At 33.3% G+C, this 20,197-nt stretch overlaps 1 protein-coding gene and 1 non-coding gene across 2 annotated transcripts; one reads left to right on the top strand and one right to left on the bottom strand.

Moving 5' to 3' along the window:
- Positions 1 to 11,285: 11,285 nt before the first annotated feature.
- LOC128042128 (small nucleolar RNA R71) lies at positions 11,286 to 11,390 on the bottom strand. Its single transcript, XR_008197334.1, has one exon. It is a non-coding gene; the product is annotated as a small nucleolar RNA R71 (small nucleolar RNA).
- A 2,509-nt stretch (positions 11,391 to 13,899) lies between these two features.
- LOC105773441 (O-fucosyltransferase 36) lies at positions 13,900 to 18,148 on the top strand. The gene is made up of 3 exons (XM_012595360.2): positions 13,900 to 15,397; positions 16,226 to 16,475; positions 17,601 to 18,148. Exons 1-3 carry the CDS (start codon positions 14,148 to 14,150, stop codon positions 17,775 to 17,777), a joined length of 1,677 nt encoding a protein of 558 aa, XP_012450814.1. The 5' UTR covers positions 13,900 to 14,147; the 3' UTR covers positions 17,778 to 18,148.
- Positions 18,149 to 20,197: the final 2,049 nt, after the last annotated feature.

The raw sequence follows: 20,197 nt of genomic DNA, 5'->3' as shown, positions 1-20,197 counted from the left end.
AATTTTCCCTGAAACTAAACTCACATATCTTTTTACCATAAATTTTTCAGAATTTTGGTTTATCCAATTAGTACATTTTATTAGTTAAAGTCTACCTTGTTTCACTGATCGACTGTCCTGACCTCTCATTACTAAAATTTAATTATCTCATTGTACAGACTTCATAAGGTGTTCTCACTTGTTTCTAAAGAAAATAGACTCAATAATTAATTTATACATATATATTAAAACTCATAAATATTTTTTTAAAATTTTTAATGATTTTTCAAAGTCAAAACAGAGGATTCCAAAAACCACTTTGACCTTGTCTAACTAAAAGGCAAATATCTCAGAATACATTATTCATTTGTCTACGCTGTTATTTTTCTATGAAAATAGACTCAATAAGATTTAATTATATATATCATTCACTCTCTAATTCATTTTATAATATCCATGGTGATTTTTCAAAGTCACATGACTGCTGCTGTCCCAAAACTATTTCACTACCAATTTTTACATTTTCATGATTTCTATGCATAATTTATCACCTAGACATTTATAACAACAAACACCTTCACACTTAGCCATTTTAATAACTATTCATCATCAAATATTTACATATCATATTTTGGTCATAATTTAAGAATATACAATCAAAATGACTAAGTCCCTATACATGCCATAGCTAGAAACATTTATCGTCTTAAAATACCAAGTTGTGGTGGTTGATAGTGTGAACGCTCTCAGACATCTTCAAGATCCCGACTATGCTTGATAATACTATATGAAAGAAAAAGAAATAAAAGAAGTAAGCATAAAGCTTAGTAAGTTTACAAGTAAATAAATAACAACAGTTAACACAAATAATGATATGCAAGTATCATGTTCTTACTTACTCTCATTTACTTGTTTATTTACTTACCTATTTAGATAGCTTGAGATTACAACTTACTCTTCTCTTGCTGAAATATTGGTTCTCATTGATATCATAACATATTTTTAACTCTTATAACTCACCTGAAGTTGCTAATTATACTTTTACTTGAACTTCCATAGAACATAATCTGTTTTTTTTTTAGCCCGTTGAGCCACATTGGAATAATAAGGATACTTGGGTCTCTTTTCTGGTAATAACATGCCAAATCCATGTCCCAAACATGGTCTTACATGGGATTTTTCTTGTACTGCCAATGCCATATCCCAGATATGGTCTTACATGGGAGTTCTCATATCGGTGCCCATGCCATGTCCCAGACATGGTCTTACGGGGGACCTCTCATCTCGGTGCCAGCGCCATGTCCCAGACATGGTCTTACATGGGACCTCTCATAACCTCAATGATGCCAATTTCATGTTCCAAACATGGTCTTACATGGGATCTCATCACCCAAATGTCATGACATCTGTATCCAATACACTCCTAATGTTTCAACGGGGCTTTTATCACTGATTCTCTGTCATCTCATACTTAAGTCAACATTAAATAATTTCATGAAATAAATAAATAATTGCTCGAAAATAGCAGCATTCATAATAATTATTGAAATATTGCATTTATTTACCGTAAACTTACCTCGATACAAAAATGTGATCAAATCTAACACTTTAGTCCTCAATCATTTTCTTTCCCCGGTCTAGCTTCGGATTTCACTCTTCTTGATCTATAATAGAAAATTTAGCTTATTTAATACTCACATTCATCAAAACTTTCCTTGACTCAATTTTTGCAAAATTATAATTTTGCCCCTAAACTTTTGCATATTTACACTTTTTCCCCAAAGCTCGGAAATTAAACTTCATCTCTTATTCTTATTTTTATAACATGCTGAACATTTTCCCTTCTATGACAACATCAAATTCTTACTCTAACACTTACTTATGAACATTAGGTATTTTTGCCAATTATGTCAATATACTCGTTTTCACTTAAAATCGACTAGCAAAAGTTGTTTAACATAATTCCTAGCTTCATATTCTACCATAAAAAATCAAAATAAACATATTTCACCTATGGTTACTTTTCCAAATATGAACCCTAGGTTAAATTATTGCTAAAATAAGCTAAATTAAGCTACTGGATTCCAAAAACGTAAAGAACATTAAAAACGGGGCTTGGAATCACTTACTATGAGCTAGAGAAAGTGAAGAAACCCTAGATATGGCTTCCTTCAAGTTTTGGCAGCAAGCAAGGATGATGAACACAATTTTTACATCTTTTTCCCTTTTAATTATATTTATTTACTAAATGACTAAAATGCCCTTACTTAAAAAAATCCTATTTCACTTATCTCATGTCCATTTTTTTCCATCACTAACTAATGGTCTAATTACCATATAAGGACCCCTAATTTATAGTTCCATAACAATTAAATACCTTTAACATATAAAACTCAACTTTTGCACTTTTTACAATTTAGTCCTTTTGACTAAATTGAGTGCCCAAACGTCAAAATTTTTGAACGAAATTTTCACGAAATCATTCTGTGAAATTGTAGGCCATAAAAATATAATAAAAATATATTTTTATCATCGGATTTTTGGTCACAAAACCACTGTTCCGACTAGGCCCAAAATCAGGATGTTACACTCAAACAGTTCAGGTGTAAGTCTGGTCTAGTGCATGCAAAGAAAGGAGGCATTACGGTTGTGGAGAATGATAACAATGAGTTGGTACCAACTAGGATGGTCAAGGGTTGGATAATGCATATAGATTATCAGAAATTGAACAAAGTGACTCGGAAAGACCACTTTCCTTTGTAGTTCTTGGATCAAATGCTGGTTAGACTCGCAAGGTGAGACTATTACTACTTTCTCGATGGATACTCGGGATACAACCAAATCACGGTAGCACTAGAGGATCAACTTAAAACAACATTCACATGCTCGTACGATACGTTTGCTTTTAGATGTATGCCCTTTGGTTTATGTAATGCACCTGCTACATTTCAAATATGCATGATGGCAATTTTTACTGACATGTTTAAGAAATTTTTGGAAGTTTTTATGGATGATTTTACAGTGTTAGAAGACACTTACAATGATTGCTTAGACAATCTGGCCAAGGTACTAAAGCGGTGTGAAGAAACAAACCTTGTGCTCAATTGGGAAAAGTGTCATTCCATGGCACAAGAATATATTTTTTTGGGACACCAAATAATGAGACAAGAGATCGAAATAGGTAAAGCAAAGGTAGATGTTATTAAGAAACTCCCACCTCCAACATCTATAAAAGGTGTTAAGAGATTTTTGAGACATGTCAGGTTCTATCAGATATTCATTAAAGACTTCTCCAAAATTGCTAAACCTTTACGCAAATTATTGGAGAAGGATACAACACTCAATTTTGATAAAGAATGCTTGAAGGCTTTTGATGATTTGAAGAATCAGTTAGTTTCGACACCAATTATAGTCACACCATATTGTGAATTGCCATTTGAATTAATGTGTGATGCAAGTGACTTTACGGTAGGAGCTGTAATGGGCCAAAGAAGGAACAAATTTTTTCATCCTATCTACTATACAAGTCGGACTTTGATGGGAGCTCAACTGAATTATACGGTAACGTAAAGAGAGTTACTTGCCATTGTTTTTTTTTATTTTGAAAAGTTTCAATCTTATCTTGGAGGTACCAAGGTTATTGTTTTAATGGATCATTCAGAAATTAAATCCTTACTTGCAAAGAAAGATGCCAAGCCGAGACTGATCCAGAGGGGTACTTTTACTTCAAGAGTTCGACCTTGAAATTCAAGATCGAAAGAGGGTAGAAAACCAAGTAGCATATACTTATCCAGATTAAAGCAATAAGGAGAGACTTCTCCTCTTGTTCCCACTAACGAAAAATTTTCAGACGAGCGCATACTTAAGGTAGATCACGTCCATAAAACCCTTTGGTTTGTTTATTATGCTAACAATTTAGTTTGTGGTGTGATGCTGCCCGATAAGTCGTACCAACAAAGGAAGAAGTCCCTTCATAACATAAAGTACTACTTTTGGGAGGAGTCGTAACTATTCAACAATACGCAAATCAAATGATCAAGAGATGCGTGGCAGAAAATGAGGTAAATGATATTCTATATCATTTTCATTCAGATCCAAGTGAGGGACACTTCGGAGGTTCACGTACTGCGACCAAATTATTGCAAGCCAGATTCTTTTGACTAAATTTATTCAAAGATGCATATGCTTATGTACGGAGTTGTGATCGATACCAGAGGGTTGGAAATATATCTAACAAAAATGAAATGTCACGAACAAACATTATTGAGGTAAAATTATTTGATGTTTGAGGTATTGACTTTCTTCGTCCTTTTCCTCTTTCTTATGGTAATAGGTATATACTAGTAGCAGTAGATTATGTGTCTAAGTGGATTAAGGCCGAGGCATATTTGACGAACGAGGCCAAAGTAGTGATGATGTTTTTTACAGAAACATGTGTTCACAAGGTTTGGAACTCCTAAAGCTATTATCAGTGATGAGGGGTCCTACTTTGTGAACAAATGGTTGAAATGATTGCTCAATAAACATGGAGTGAAGCACAAAATTGCCACATCTTACCATCCCCAAACAAATAGGCCGGTTGAATTGGCGAATAATGAAATAAGAGGTATACTCGAGAAGGTAGTTTGTCCAAACTGATGAGACTGGTCCAAAAGACTAGATGGTGCTTTATGGGCCTACAAGACAACATACAAAATACCCTTAGGGATGTCTCCCTATCAGTTGTTTTTTGGGAAAGCCTGTCATTTACCCTTGGAGTTAAAGCATAAAGCTTACTAGGCTCTAAAGCAGATCAATTTGAATCTCAAGCTTGCTAAAGAGAAAAGGATGCTTCAGCTTAATGAGTTAGATGAATTCTGAACATTCTCATATGAAAATGCCAAATTGTTCAATGAGAGATTGGAAAGATGGCATGACAAGCACATCCAATTCCAAGAATTTGAAGCAGGTCAATAAGTTTTGTTGTTCAATTCCAGATTAAAGTTCTTTCCAAGTAAGTTAAAATCTTGTTGGTTCGGTCTATTCACTATTCATCAAGTCTTTCCATACGGGGTTGTTGAACTTTACCGTAAGAAAGGTAATTTCAGAGTTAACGTTCAACGTTTGAAACATTACTTAGGTGATATAATTGAGAGAAATAAAACCTCGCTCATTTTATCAGATTTTTAATTTTTTTTTCATTCTTCTTTTCAAATAAATGACTTAGGTTATATTTTCTAGATTATTATGTTAAAATAAATTATATCTAGAAGATTGGAATTTAAGTGGACCGCTTATAACTCTTGCAATCTTTCCTTGGAATTGATTTTCACATAATTTTTCCGAGAAAATATTTTCTAAGTGACAAAATAAGTTTTAATTTGCTAAATAAAAGTGTTAATTTTCTATTTTCTTTTCAAATTATTTTTCATGACAGAACTTAATTGAATTGTTTCAATAATTAGTTTTGTTTTCTGTAAATATTTTAAACAACTAAAATAAAAAATTTTAGTTTTTATTTTTAATAAATATGATAATGACAAATAATATATTAATATATATTATATATTATATATTATATATTAATTGTTATTAACTTTGTATAGCATTAGCACTAGTAATATTTTAATATTATTTTACTTGAGAGTTTGAGTTAAACACCCCGTACTTGCACTTTGAATATCATTACCTCTCCACCATCGGCCCTAACACCCTCCACTGTCGTGCCCTTCCTATAACCGAACAACACCAAACACCCTGCTGCACCTAGCGCCGCACGCCCTTAGCCATCTTCAGCAAAAGCTGCTCGTTCCTGCTTCTCACACCCCAAGCTGTCACAGCCTTCAACTCCTTAACCCACCACCCCAATTACCTCCCTTCAAACCTACACCGCACCATCACCAGCCCTTATCCCTTTTAACCACCAATCGTCATCACCCCAATCCCCCAGCCCGACACCTTAAATTTTGCTGCATCCTATAGTTGATATTTTTGTTTCCTTTCGGTATCAACAAAGGTGGTAACAATTCGTGTTCCCAAATTTTTAATTAAATTTATAATTTAACTTTTCAATATTATATGAATTGATAATATTTTCTTTTTCTAATTAAATTTTGGGAAGTTATTACTTGTCTCCATCTTTTGTCAATTTCAGGTTGAATCATGACTCGTAAAAGAACTCGAGCCTCTGTCCAAATCGAAGAATTACAAGAAAAGTTTCATTCTGAAGGAGCAAAAGCGAGATATGAAAGCATCTTTAAGAAACAACAAATGCTTCCGGAAAAAGGCTTTACTTTGAGAGAAAATAACCACACTCACTTCATGGTGAGCATTCAAAAATTGCCAATGCGTTGAATTGGGAAGTGTTTTTGACAAGTAATCAACTCCATATCCTAAGTTAGTTCGAGAAATTTATGCAAATCTGACATCTTTTACTGCAACAGAAGTAATTGTACGAGGGGTTAAGGTAACTTTTAATTCTAAAACTATTAATGATCTCTTTAACTTACCTAACTTTGAAGAGAACGATTGTTCCTTTATAATGAAAAACGTCGAAAAATAGATGTTGCAAGAAATTCTATCAACACTTACATTTTCCTAGGTCTAAATGGACTGTGTTGAGGTACAGAGTCATACTTTTCACAGAGAAAATTTGACTCTATTAACGAAGGTATGGTTTTATTTCGTAAGCTTTAGCCTAATGCCTATCTCACATGGTACCACAATTTCTGTGGAAATAATGGTTTTGTTATATTCCATTATGACAGCAAAGACTATCAATGTGGGAAAGATTATCATAAAGGAAATTCGAGACTGTACTATAAGACATTCTGACTCAGCATATTTTCCTTATACCATAACGAAACTATGCATGAAAGCCGTGTTCGTCCAACTGTAAAGATGGTAAGGTATAATTAAAGGACAATTACTGATTGGGACTTTGCCAGAGTAGTAGGAGACGTTATCTTTCAACAGTAGTCGGAGCAAGTTGATGAAGCTGAAAACGATTACGTTCCTACAGAATCAGAACTAACAGAGCCAGTTGAAATTCTTGACGTGGCAAAACCCACTAAAACAATTCCTGAATCAAAGAAGGAAACACCGACACTTCAAGCTCCTTCACCGAGTACCAATCCAAAAAGTGTATGGTCAAATATAACGGACATTCTACAGCACATGCAATTGTAACAATAAGCTTTTTGGAAATACTAAAAAATACGTTATGATTCATTCAGAGACGCTTTTAAGAAAATATTTCATAACCCGTTTGCTTTCGTGCCTAAATTTCCAGACTTTATACTCAAACCATGGACTCCAATTTCGAGGAAGGAACGAGGAAATTCTAGCAAAGATAAGAACGAAGAAGCAAAAGATAGGTTCGATTCTAAGGAGTCTGCAAATAAATAAAAATGGGGGATTTTGTCTTTACTTTATTTTTCTTTTTAGGATATTTTTAGATTTTAGTTTTAATTTCTTTTATAATATTTCTATTTCTCGCATAATAAAATCATTAATAAATTAAACAAATTACAAAATAAGAAGTGTAGCAATAAATATTTACATGTCTAGGATTGGATTTGTCTAAAAAAAGTTTGGTATTTAAGCAGTCAAACTTGACTCACCTCTTTTTTCTTGGATCCCACCTGGTGTACAGTATCTATTCACTTCTATATTTTCGTCCATTCTATCTATCGCTTTTAACAATGGGGACATTGTTCATCTTAAGTGGGGGGACCAAAAATTGATTTTTTTTCAAGAATTCATTTTTCCTATCAAATTATGATTAAGTTATATTTTGCTCAAAAATTAAATTTGTTGTTGATTATGTTAAACTTTAGTATAAATAAAGTTCTACTATCTCAATAATTGTTACGTTAGTTGAATTATGATATAAATATTAGTCTTAATAAAATATAAAAATCAAACCATGAAATTTTCAATTCCTTAGAAAAGCTAAACATGCATGAAAGTTTAAGTCTCTAGAATTGATTTAGTAATTTCTTGAGGTGAAATCCTAGGAAGCATGGAATTTTGGAAATGATTTAGGCAAACGATGTTTGGACCGTTAAAGCCTTTCAAGCTAACCTTAATGAACATTTATCCCTTGAAACCTGACTTTGATACTATATGCCCTGATTTTATTGGAACCTTGCGTACATGAGTCACTCATTCTTTAATATTTATCTCTAAATTGTCCCAAACACTATACTCAGTCTATCCAGAATATTCTTTTCAAATAAGTTTGGAGGCATTGAAAAGAAGTATCAAATGCTTAAAAAATTTGTAGTACATGTAATGATATGCTCGAGCCTAAAAAAAAGAGAATATTTACTAAAAAAATAGATGTACAAGGAGCATGTGTACTCAAGTTCAAAAACAGTTAGTGAATTTGAGGGTATTTATTCCAAAGGTCCGATGTAAGCTGAGTCTAGGGTTTTTAGCTTAAAATTATTTATCTTTAACCTACCCCTAGCCAAGTTAGGTTACAACCTATTTAAAAGACCTATTGATCTGTGCTGACTACATTAATGGAGAGAAATTGCTAAACTCAACTTATTAAGGTATAATTAAACTTAGGGATTGCAGTTTAATCTTAAATAAGGCAATAAAAGTTAATTGGTAAGAATTTAGCATATATTTATTAAAAAAGCCTTTAGTTTATTCTTGATGTCATGATAATAATTGAGAATAATTTGAACACTATGTATACTTAAGTTGCATAATTTCAGAATTTTTATTCTTGAGCATAATTGTGGGAAGAAACGATTTTTGAAGAAATTTTTCAAAGATTATTTTCTTAAAATTCTTTTGTAATTTTTGTATTACTCGGGACGAGCAATGAATTAAGTTTGGGGGTGAGGAAACACTAAAATATATAGACTTTTTCAGCGCCTTTTGAGTACTGATTCATGCAGTTTCTAAGTAATTTTTGTCGAATTTTATAATTTTATTATAAAATAATTAAATTGAACTCTATTTATGAAATATTCTGAATTTTAGTTATTTTTATACTAAATTTGCATAATTTGGCCAATTTTCGACAATTTTGCACAAAAGTTGAAAAATCAGCTCAATAGTCACCTTAAGAAGATCGAATTTTCAAAGCATCTTTCAAAGCATTTGGCACATAAGGAAGGCTAATAAATTTTCAGCCATGGATGCCCCAAATCAACTCCTTGGACCCATTGAAAAATTATTTTTAATCCAAAAAAAATTGTGTTGAATTTAATCCTAGTCTAATGTAGAAAAAGGGGCCCAGATTTATTAAATTGAAGGGGATTGATCTACCAAGGGAAGAGCAGCCCAATGCTGACCCAATTTCTGCCCAAATCATCTAATTAAGATGATTATAATATTTTCAAAATATCCCTTAACTTTCTCCCAAAACCCGTTACAAACCCTCCTCTTTTTTTTTTTTTTTTTTTGCATTCTTACTTGTGGCATTAAGCTAAATTTACCAAAGTCATCTCAACCCCTCTCCCTACTATCAAGGGCCAGCCATGAGAAGGGGGGTTGGCTGCTATTTTTACCCAATTCAAGTTGCCATCTCCATGTATAAATAACCCTTTCACCTCTTCATTTCTCATCCTTTACTCATATCTTCATTCACCTTTCACTTCTCTCCTTCACTCTCCTTTGCCTTTCCATTTTTCTTTCCTTCCTTTATTGATTTCCCCTCTTGAGAAAGAGCTAGCAAGCCTCTTGAAGTAGTAGAATTAAAGCATCTTGAAGGCTTTTGATTGACAGAACAAGCAAAGAGGAAGAGAAGCACACTAGTCTGGCTTCAGAGAACCACCAAGATTTGTCTTCTAGTATCGTTCAATTAATCTTTTCAGATTATTTTGTGATCATAAACATGAATTTTTACTGTTTTGATGCTCCTAGTTTAATTAAGATGACTTAAATCTTATTTGTGTTACATTGATTACATTATGTTCACTTAAATTCTTAAAATCATGTTTGTGTTGTTATAAACCTTGGTAATTTGTTTAATTAGATAAAATCATTCATATGTTATGCTTGCATTATAATTGTAAGATAACAAATGAATTAATTATTAACAGATTGAAATTGTAATTAATGGAAAAATGTCTAATTGGTGCATGTTTAATCTACTAAGTGTAAAAGTGGGTTAAATTAGCAATAATATTAAACAATATTCTTGTCTTGCATAACTTGTAAGATTGTTGTGATTAAATTGTTTCAAGATAGGAATATATTGTTCCTTCACTCGTATTATACTTGCTCATGAAAATTGATTAATTAATCCAATATAGTAATATGTTTGAAACATTGATTAATTTAATAAGTATGTATGTGCAATGGTTAACAAAAGACCAAGTTGCCATAAAATTCTTCATAACAACATGAGCATAATTTTAATAAGTCTAAGTTAAAGAATGAAATTAATCTAACGCACTTATATCATATTGATTAAAACTGTTTTAGAAATCTTGCACTTTGGAATTTTACTTTTTATTTTAGTTGATTACTTAGTTACTTTTTAGTTTTTAGATCACCTCTTTCAAATTAATATATTTTCCTCTACCAACTTGCTTAAATTTACATTACTTGTACAGTCTCTAAAGGTATGATAACTCGTCATACTTACTTGTTATAATTGTAAACACTTCCACATTTTCACCATTCCAAGTTTTTGGCGTCATTGCCGGGGACTATTTTAAAAAACATTATTTATGAAATTGTTAATTTTGCATTTTGGTCTATTTTTCTGTAAAATTTTAATTCCATTATTTTATGTAATTGTTTCATGTGTTTATGAGTATTGATCAAATCATTGACTTACTCCTCATAAATCCTGAAATTGAAAGGACTTTTAGACAAAGGGGAAGACTGGAAACTCAAAGAAGGACTGAAGAGATGAACCTTGAAAACCAAAATCAAGGAAATGGAGCAAATCATGCTCAAAATCCCATCCTTATTGTTGATGACAGAGATAGAGCCTTAAGACAGTATGACGTACCGCTTTTTCATTAGCTTAATCCTGGAATTAGAATACCCAAGATCAAGGCACAATAATTCAAACTAAATCTTGTTATGTTTCAGATGCTTCAAACAGTGAGCTAGTTCAGTGGAATGACTATTGAAGATCCTCACCTTCACCTCAGATTGTTTATGGAGATGAGTGATTCCTTCAAGTTAGTCGAAATACCTGAAAATGCACTAAGATTAAAGTTGTTCTCATATTCTCTAAGGGACAGAGCTTAAGCCTGGTTGAACTCATTGTTACCAGATTCCATAACAACATGGCAAGAGTTGGCAAAACGCTTTCGTATGAAATATTTTCCACCTAGCAAGAATTGTAAGTTGTGGAAATAAATAACTACCTTCCAACAAATGGATGACAAGTCCTTGTATGAGGCGTGTGAAAGATTTAAAGAATTGTTACAAAAATGCCCTCATCATAGAACCCCGTATTGCATCTAGTTGGAGACATTCTATAACGATCTCAATGCTCACACGAGGATGGTAGTAGACGCTTCTGCCAATGGTGTTCTCCTTTCTAAGTCTTATAATGAGGCTTATGAAATATTGAGAGAATTGCTAGCAACAATTACCAGTGGCAACCAATCGAGCAACTTCAAGACGAGTCGCAAGAGTACATGAAGTGGATGCCCTCACTTCACTAGCAGCTCAAGTGTCTTTGATTAGGGGTGTTCATTCGGTTAACCGACCGGTTAACTGACTTGAAATTGTTATAACCGAATTAACCGACCTCCTAAAATTTTTAACCGTTAACCAAACCGAATTTTTTTAAAAAAATTTAACCGAACCGAAATTTTTTCGGTTAATAAGGTCGGTTAACCGAATTAACCGAAAAATATGTATTGTTCATTTTTGGTTAAAAATTACCCGAATTACCCGAATTACCCGACTTATCCGAATTACCCAAATTACCCGAACATTACCCGAATTAAAACATTTTTTAAGAACAATACTAAATTAAAACACTTTATATCAGAAAATCTTATTCCAAACTACTTTCCAAACACTTGGTGTCAATCTCAAAGTGATAAACTGATATTTGCTAAGCTAAAGAGAAGTACAAATACTTTTGTGGCCTAAAAAGTACTAAACCAGGGGAGCTTCAATTCCCTGTTTGACCAATTTCTAAGTTCTAACTATTTGATTTAGTTAATTAATTAAATTTTCCAAAAGGTAGAAGACTTGGTAACCAAGCTTTTTTTCTTTTCTTACATAATTAATTTTAATTAATTAATTAATTAATTAATAGACAACTAAAAGACCCCCACAATATTTTTTTTTTGTCTCTCGTATTATTATTGATCCTGTATTTTGGACACTCACCACCGACATTAGATTTGGTAACCAAACGGTTTAATCACGTGTATCTCATGTATCTAATAACACAAATAATGAGAAATAATAATAATAATAATAATAATAATAATAATAATAATAATTCACAGCACAATTTAAAACATGAGTTGTTTTAAAGCAAAAAAACAGAACATGTTTTGTTCTGTTAAACCCCAAAGGATTGCTTGTAATTTACTTTTGTTTTATTAATTAATTCATTCATTTATTCCATTAATTAGTTGTAAAGTTGAATTTGTGACAGTAAAATACATTATATTGAAAGATTTTGAGAAAACAAACTCGGCCCTAGGTTTGGGTACTGCCGTACTGGTGTTGGTGGTCCGACACTCTGACTCGGTGACTCCGGTGGAAGAGAAATAGTGGGTTTTTCGTTTTCCGGATTCGACTGTCGAGTGTCGACTGACATTAGGGGTGTTAGGGAGGGATTTAGGGCTACGGGTGTTGGGTGTTATTAAGACTTAAGTGTGACTGTGTGTGTGAGTGAAAGTGAAAGTGAAATTGGGGGGGTGTTGTTTAGTCGGCTGCCTGCTGCTGAGAAATCAGAAATGGGCAGCATGAGCAGGTTCTAAGGCTACTGGGCTAGGGGTGTTGAATTTGGGCTGTCCTATTTGGTGAGCCTAAGAAAAAATTGGGTTGGGTTTATATTGGGCTGAGTTTAAATTGGGAGGGAGTAGGCCTACCCTGTAAATTTCGGTTTACCCGAATTTTTTCGGTTAACCGACCTATTTTGAACCGATTTAACCGTTAACCGTTAACCGAACAAACCAAAAAAACTTAACCGACCCCGACCAAATTTTTTCGGTTAACCGACCGATTAACCGAACTCGGTCGGTTAACCGAAAAAATTTGGTTTTAACCGAATAATGCACACCCCTATCTTTGATATCCTCAATGCTTAAAAAATTTACTACTAATGGGTTTAACAATGTTGCAGCTCAGTCATCAAGTCAATTCGAACATATAGCCTGTATATACTATGGGGAATGACATTTGTTTGAAGATTTCCAATCAAACCCAGAATCTTTGATTTTTTATGAATAAAATAATAAAAATGAAATATGTGCACAGGGGCAAAGCCAGAACAATTTTTAAGGGGGTCGAATAAAATTTTAATTTTTTATAATCTAAATCTTTATAATTTTAAAAAGAATTAAATCAAATTTTTATAATTTTAAAGGGGCCAAAGTGTAATTTTATCTTTATTAATTTAAAATTTAAAAAAATTTAAAGAACCTAAATGACAATTTTTTTATTTTAGAGGGGCCTAAGGCCCATGCTAGCCCCCCTAGAATTACCTCTGTATGTGCACCTTTTTTTTTCCTAGTTTCTATCGTAACTTTGCTTGCATTTATCTTTTAGTATTTATTATCATTTTTATTTATTTTAATATTTAAATAAATTAAACTCATCTTAAATTTGAAATTAATAATTTAACCGATCTAATCATCCTCCTCGTTTTAAAAATATAGTTTGTAATTGAGGTTTTTAATTACTTTTCACATTTCTCATGTGGATTCAGTACGACGTCGTTTGCTTGTCGACAAAAACATATTATCGGGTTCGGGTCGTACCCAAGACGATGGTGGGACGGCATGGAGTCATTTTCTTCCACCGACCTGTGTCTTTCTTCTGCTGCTTCGATAATTGACATTCTTCCTTACGCCAGCTCCGCTCAACAAAAATTCTATCGTTTTTAACCAAACCCTAAATTTTTAACCAATCCCAGTCTCCATTTTAATCAACAAAGGTATTTTTTTGAAAACTATCATCACTGACTCAGCCATTCCATCACTCGCAGGCTCACTGCTCCACTCTTAAGCAAACAAATGGACCGACATTCATCCGACGAAGACGACGATCGCCAAACCTTAATCCACCAAAACGACACCAAGCACCTCCCACGCCAAATCCCAACCAGCCCACGCGCTTCTACCGCTCCAAGATCCGGTTTCCACATCGAAGAGCTGGAATCTCAAATCCGACGACGTTTCAAGCTCACCTTCAACAAGCGTTACCTCTTCGCCATCTTCCTCCCTCTCCTCCTCATCCCTATCTTCCTCTCCACCGACATTCGTTCCCTCTTCTCTTCCAACATCTCCTCCCTTAAATTCAATAAGGTGTCGGATCAACTCAAAGAATCCCAACTCCAAGCTCTCTACTTGTTGAATCAACAGCTAACTTCCCTTCTTTCTCTTTGGAACCACACTTTCGTCAACTCTAATGACAATGTCTCAGCCGTTCAGTTTGACGACATCAAAGCCTCATTGCTCAATCAGATCACCTTAAACAAACACATCCAGCAAACCCTCTTATCCCCTCACAAAACAGGAAACACCCTCCAGAACGCCACCGTTTTAGACCCCGCCTATGCCGGTTACAGTTTCGACCGTTGCAGAAAAGTTGACCTGAAATTCTCTGAAAGAAGAACTGTCGAATGGAAACCTAAACCCAATAAATTCTTGTTTGCCATTTGCTTGTCGGGTCAAATGAGTAACCATCTGATTTGTTTGGAAAAACACATGTTCTTCGCGGCGGTTCTAAATCGGGCATTGGTGATTCCCAGTTCGAAATTGGATTATCAGTACAATCGAGTTTTGGATACCGAGCACATTAACGATTGTGTTGGGAAAAAAGCTGTTATCCCATTCGAAGACTTCATGGAAATGAAGAAGAATCACGCTCACATTGATAGGTTCATTTGCTATTTCTCCAGCCCGCAGCCGTGTTACGTGGACGAAGAGCATTTGAAGAAGTTGAGGTCATTAGGAATTTCGATGGGGAAATTAGAGAGTGCTTGGAAGAATGAGGATATTAAGAAGCCGAGTCAAAAAACGATTAAGGATCTGGAAGAGAAGTTTGCTTCGGATGATGATGTGATAGCAATTGGGGATGTTTTCTTTGCGGAAATGGAGAGAGATTGGGTGACGCAACCAGGTGGTCCTATCGCGCATAAGTGTAAGACTTTGATCGAACCAAGTAAGCTTATCTTATTGACTGCTCAACGGTTTATTCAGACGTTCCTGGGAAGTAATTTTATCGCTCTTCATTTTCGGCGACATGGATTCTTGAAGTTCTGGTATCTTCTCCATTTTGTTGTAATTTTTTGCTTTAATTGTATAGGAAAGTTAGAATCTTTACTTTTAAGCCACAATGTTAAGCTAGAGAACAGAACTCTAAGGCTTTACTTGGTAGAGTGAAAGAAAATTGGGACGATAAAAATTGAAAGGATAGAAACTAGAATGATGGAGAAATATTTTCATTTCCCCCCATTGTTTGGTAGAGATCAAAAATGGAAGAAGAAAAAAAAATGCATAATTTTGAACTAATATGCAGATCTTTTATTTTCTCTACTTTCATCATTCTCAATTTTGAAGAATTGATTTTTATGCATTAAAATAGAAAATGATCTGTCCTACTGTTTTCTTTCCTCTCACTTTTCTTTCCTATCAATCACACTCAAAATCCATTTTCTTTCGACTTTTCCTTTCTTTCCTCCTATCCTTTCACTTTTCCACTCAACCAAGCACACCCTAAAGGTTAAAGTGATGGCATTAGCCATATCTTGCTTTGATTGAGTATCAAAATGTCAACTTTATTTGTTTTAGTTGAGTACATGGCATAGTTCTGAGATAAGCTTTGATTTCAAAGCGTTCTGAATTTACTAGCATAGAAGAGTGTGTCCATAGTTATCGAGAATTCATGTATTTGAATCTTAGGTGTTTTGAAACAATGTGGAATACTGGAATTGGATACAGATTCCCATCCTACCAGAAAGGGCTCTTCTTAACAAATGGGTCTTGGCGATTACCATTTTAGTTAAATCTTGGGTCAGTTTGTATGGTCTTATGCTTTTGAGGGCGGGGTTTGTGTAATATGCCACTAACATTACTTTCTTATTCCTCAGCAATGCTAAAAAGCCAAGTTGCTTTTACCCTATTCCTCAAGCTGCGGATTGCATCACTAGAATGGTTGAAAGGGCCAACACTCCAATTATATACCTTTCAACAGATGCAGCAGAAAGCGAAACTGGTTTGCTGCAATCGATGGTTGTACTGAATGGGAAGACTATACCACTGGTTAAACGGCCTCCTCGTAATTCAGCTGAAAAATGGGATGCATTGTTATACAGACATGGCATTGAGGATGACCCCCAGGTGAGATTTTTATACTACTTTAGTGTTAGGAGGAAGAACCATATGGGACAGTTTTGTTTCTTGAACAATCCTGTGTTCTAGTCAAATGTTAGAATGGTCTACATGACCAGCAATAGTCCTCTCATCATTCAAGCCCTCAACCCAGATGAGTTCAGGATTTTCTAGATTTCAATTCCAACCTGTTGAAAAATAAAGTTGACTTATCCGTTTGGCTTGTCAAGTAATGAGGCTTGTTTTCCTATTTCTATACCCTGCTTTTTTGACGTTGCACCTGTAAGATCCTCAGTTCTAGGTCTATGTATTAGATGTTATAAATGTGTTAGATCCATGGCATGAAGATTTTTTTCAAGGCGTGCACCTTGCCATGCCTATGCCGTGTACCCGAGTGCTAGACAAAAGTGCCTCAGACTCTTTCAGGTGAGGCGCTTTCGATTAGGTGCATGGCTGATGCCCTTAGGTATGCTCTTTTTCAAGGCAAAAGCTCATTTAATTGAAATTCTCTCTGATTTCTTTAGCTTTTAACTTTTTTCATTATCTGTACCTCACTAGAAGGAAAGGGGATAATATCAAACTCTCTACTTCTCTGTATTTGGGTATTCATGCATATTGACCAACAAAAAGAAATTTGCATGTTTCATAGATATAAACTAGACCACTCTTTAAAGTTTATTATCAGACACAAGCACATATACCTATTGTGCCTTACTTCAACAAGTGAGCACTATGTTTTTGCCTTTCACTTAAGGCAATGTATGTGTTCTAGCATCTAAGTTGTGCCTTGCGTTCTTGACAACACTGGGCATGAATCAACTTATTGAGTTTAAATTATTGCAAAGGTTTCCTTGCATTTTCCACGTCTTCGTTGGAGTTCATCCTTATGAGTAATGATAATCAACCTGTGCTTGGTTATGAAAAGCACAAATTTGCCCCTATATATAGTTGTCCATGGTTACCGAGCCAAGTTTTTGAAGTTTCTGAAGTATTTGCTATACATTATTATTCAGTCAGTTTGAAGATTTGTTTATGGGTGATCAAGCTTCCCCAACTGCATTTAACCTGCAGTGTCCGTACAATTACTATTTTGCTAGGATCAATCTAAATTTTTGCTCTAATTGATATTTAAAGGTGGAAGCTATGTTGGATAAGACCATCTGTGCGATGGCGAGCGTGTTCATTGGAGCCCCAGGCTCAACTTTCACAGAGGACATTTTGCGACTCCGAAAGGACTGGGGAACAGCATCTCTATGTGATGAGTACTTGTGCCAAGGTGAAGGGCCAAACTTTATAGCTGGTGAGGAGTGAAGAATATGCAGAAATGGCAGACTGTAAAATTATCATAACTCAAAGGGTCTCGAAAGATGCTCCATTGCAGAGGATGGTAGGTATGGTGTTACTGAATTGTAGTATATTATACAAGCATTTCATTGATTTGATTACTTAATAGTTTTACAACATTCTTACACTGATGGAGTGTGTATGATGTGATCCACTTCGTGGTTGAAACCCCTAAAACCTGAATTCTTTTGTTGTGTTTGCAAATCAGTTGACCATCCATCAGTAATTGCTGCAGGGTTTGGTCGCCCTTTTCTTCTTGATTAGGAACATACTTGAGGGTTTGGTAACTGATTGAAAATATTCAATTCATTGAAAAATTAAAATTTTCGGTGGTCTTACCTTTTTTTTTCTCTATGCATTGAAAAAGATAGAATAGAGGAATGCCATCAATTTTTTTTTTGTCTTAATATTATATTATCCTTTAAATACAAAATTAAATCATAATAATTTAACTTAATTACTTTTATTGTCAGTTAGGATATTGTTAAAAATACATGCACGGTGTAATTGTATGTATAAATATTTTAAAATATATGATATCTCAATCTACATTTGAAAGCCTTTAAGATGTTTTTCATTTATTATGTCATAATTTTAATTAATTGATAAATTAAAATAATGGGCTTATATATCTATTACAGATGTATAAATAATATGGTTGCATTTATATTATTATTTAAGCCCCTGATTGAGTTGGTGTCACGAGTTAATTGGGCACCAATTCGATTAGGAAAATTAAACTGACGGAATAAAGTTATATTATGTGAAAGTATTTTAGTTTTTCTAATTAAAAGAATAATAAAAAAAATATGCATATGGTGGAATTTGAGTTTCTGTCAATTGCATCGGTAAAACTTATCACTTAACCAAAGTTTTATTTTGAATTTTATACGTTTGAAGTTTATCGTACACACTTTATTACTTTCATATATATTAATAATGTTAGTGTCACAAATTAATTTGACACCAACTTTGGATTGATGATAATATCATAATAAATAATGACATTTTTAATATGATCTATTCATAGGTTTAAATTTCATTTTACTTACAATTTAATCTAATTTTTTATTATGTGTTATTATTAATTAATTCGAATCATACATTTTATTATTTATTGTATGTGATTTTTAAACACAAATATGTGTTTTAAATACATGATTCCCATGCACATATGCTTAAAATGATAAGAAATTATAAAAGACTACAAATTATTAAAAAGTCTTGGTGAAAATTGAAAATAAAATCAGTATGAGAAATAAACTTTTGTTTTCAACATTATGAAAAAGTTTTGGTGAAAAACTGAAATTAAAATCAGCTAGAAATTTTGTTTTCAACATTATGAGACGATGCAACCCACTTAATACAAGTTTTGATAAATTTCAAAATTACACATAACTCTAATTTAATGTATAATTTGATATATAAATTTTGATTTGACACAATTATATACATGAAATTTTATTGTGATTCAAATGTATGTATGAGATTTTAGTTTTGATTCAACTTTATACATTTAAATAAATACATCAATTTATTTATGTTAGATAAATATAATAATTTACATATACAATATGTAAGCGTAATTTATATATGAAAATTGAATCAAATGAAAATTTCATATATGAAAGGCACAAAATCAAAGTGCACATTTGTTCAAAGCTAAAACATAGTTCTAAGATTTATCCTCATTTTTTTAGGGTATATTGCACTCATGGTCACTCTAAAATAAGATTTGTCCTATTTTAATCACTCATTTTTTTTGTAAATCTAGTCACTCTAAATAAAATAATTTTTGTGAATCGGTCACTACTGTTAATTTTTTCCTTTTCTTCTGATGGATTGCACAGCCAACAATCCACCTAATATTTTTTCACGTAATTAATATTTTTTCTATTTTTCCCTTTCTTTTTTTTTTCCTTTTCCCCTTTTTTCTTTCTCTTTCCCATTTTATTTTTTTTCTTTTTTTCTTTTTTCTTCGTAACCCTAGTTGCCGCCGTCGAGGTAATCCACTGCCATCGAATCTAGTCTCTGTTCAGACTGCTAACACCACCGAAAGAAAGCACATCCCCTCCTCTCTCAAACTACTCGCCATATCAAATTGGTGAAGGTGACTAGAAGCCACTTGCAATGGATGTTTGGTGCAGAAAAATCTATACTAAGAGATTTTTTTAATCAAACTTAAACCTCATTCTTTCATTAACGAAAATTATCTCAACTATATCTTTGCAAATAACATAAAAACCCCTTGTATCAACAAGTCTTTTCATGCAAAATTGATGTCATGCAAAGTTTCAGTATTTTTAAAATTGTCACATTGTAAAAGTAGGGCTAGAAGAAATAGGGATAAAATTTAGATTTTATTTTTTAATCAAAGGAAAGAGAAT

The sequence above is a fragment of the Gossypium raimondii genome, chromosome 6 (assembly GCF_025698545.1).
Source record: "Gossypium raimondii isolate GPD5lz chromosome 6, ASM2569854v1, whole genome shotgun sequence".
NCBI classification, from domain to species: domain Eukaryota; kingdom Viridiplantae; phylum Streptophyta; class Magnoliopsida; order Malvales; family Malvaceae; genus Gossypium; species Gossypium raimondii.
The sequence above is the reverse complement of the archived record's forward strand: the minus strand, read 5'-3'. Positions and strand labels throughout refer to the sequence as shown.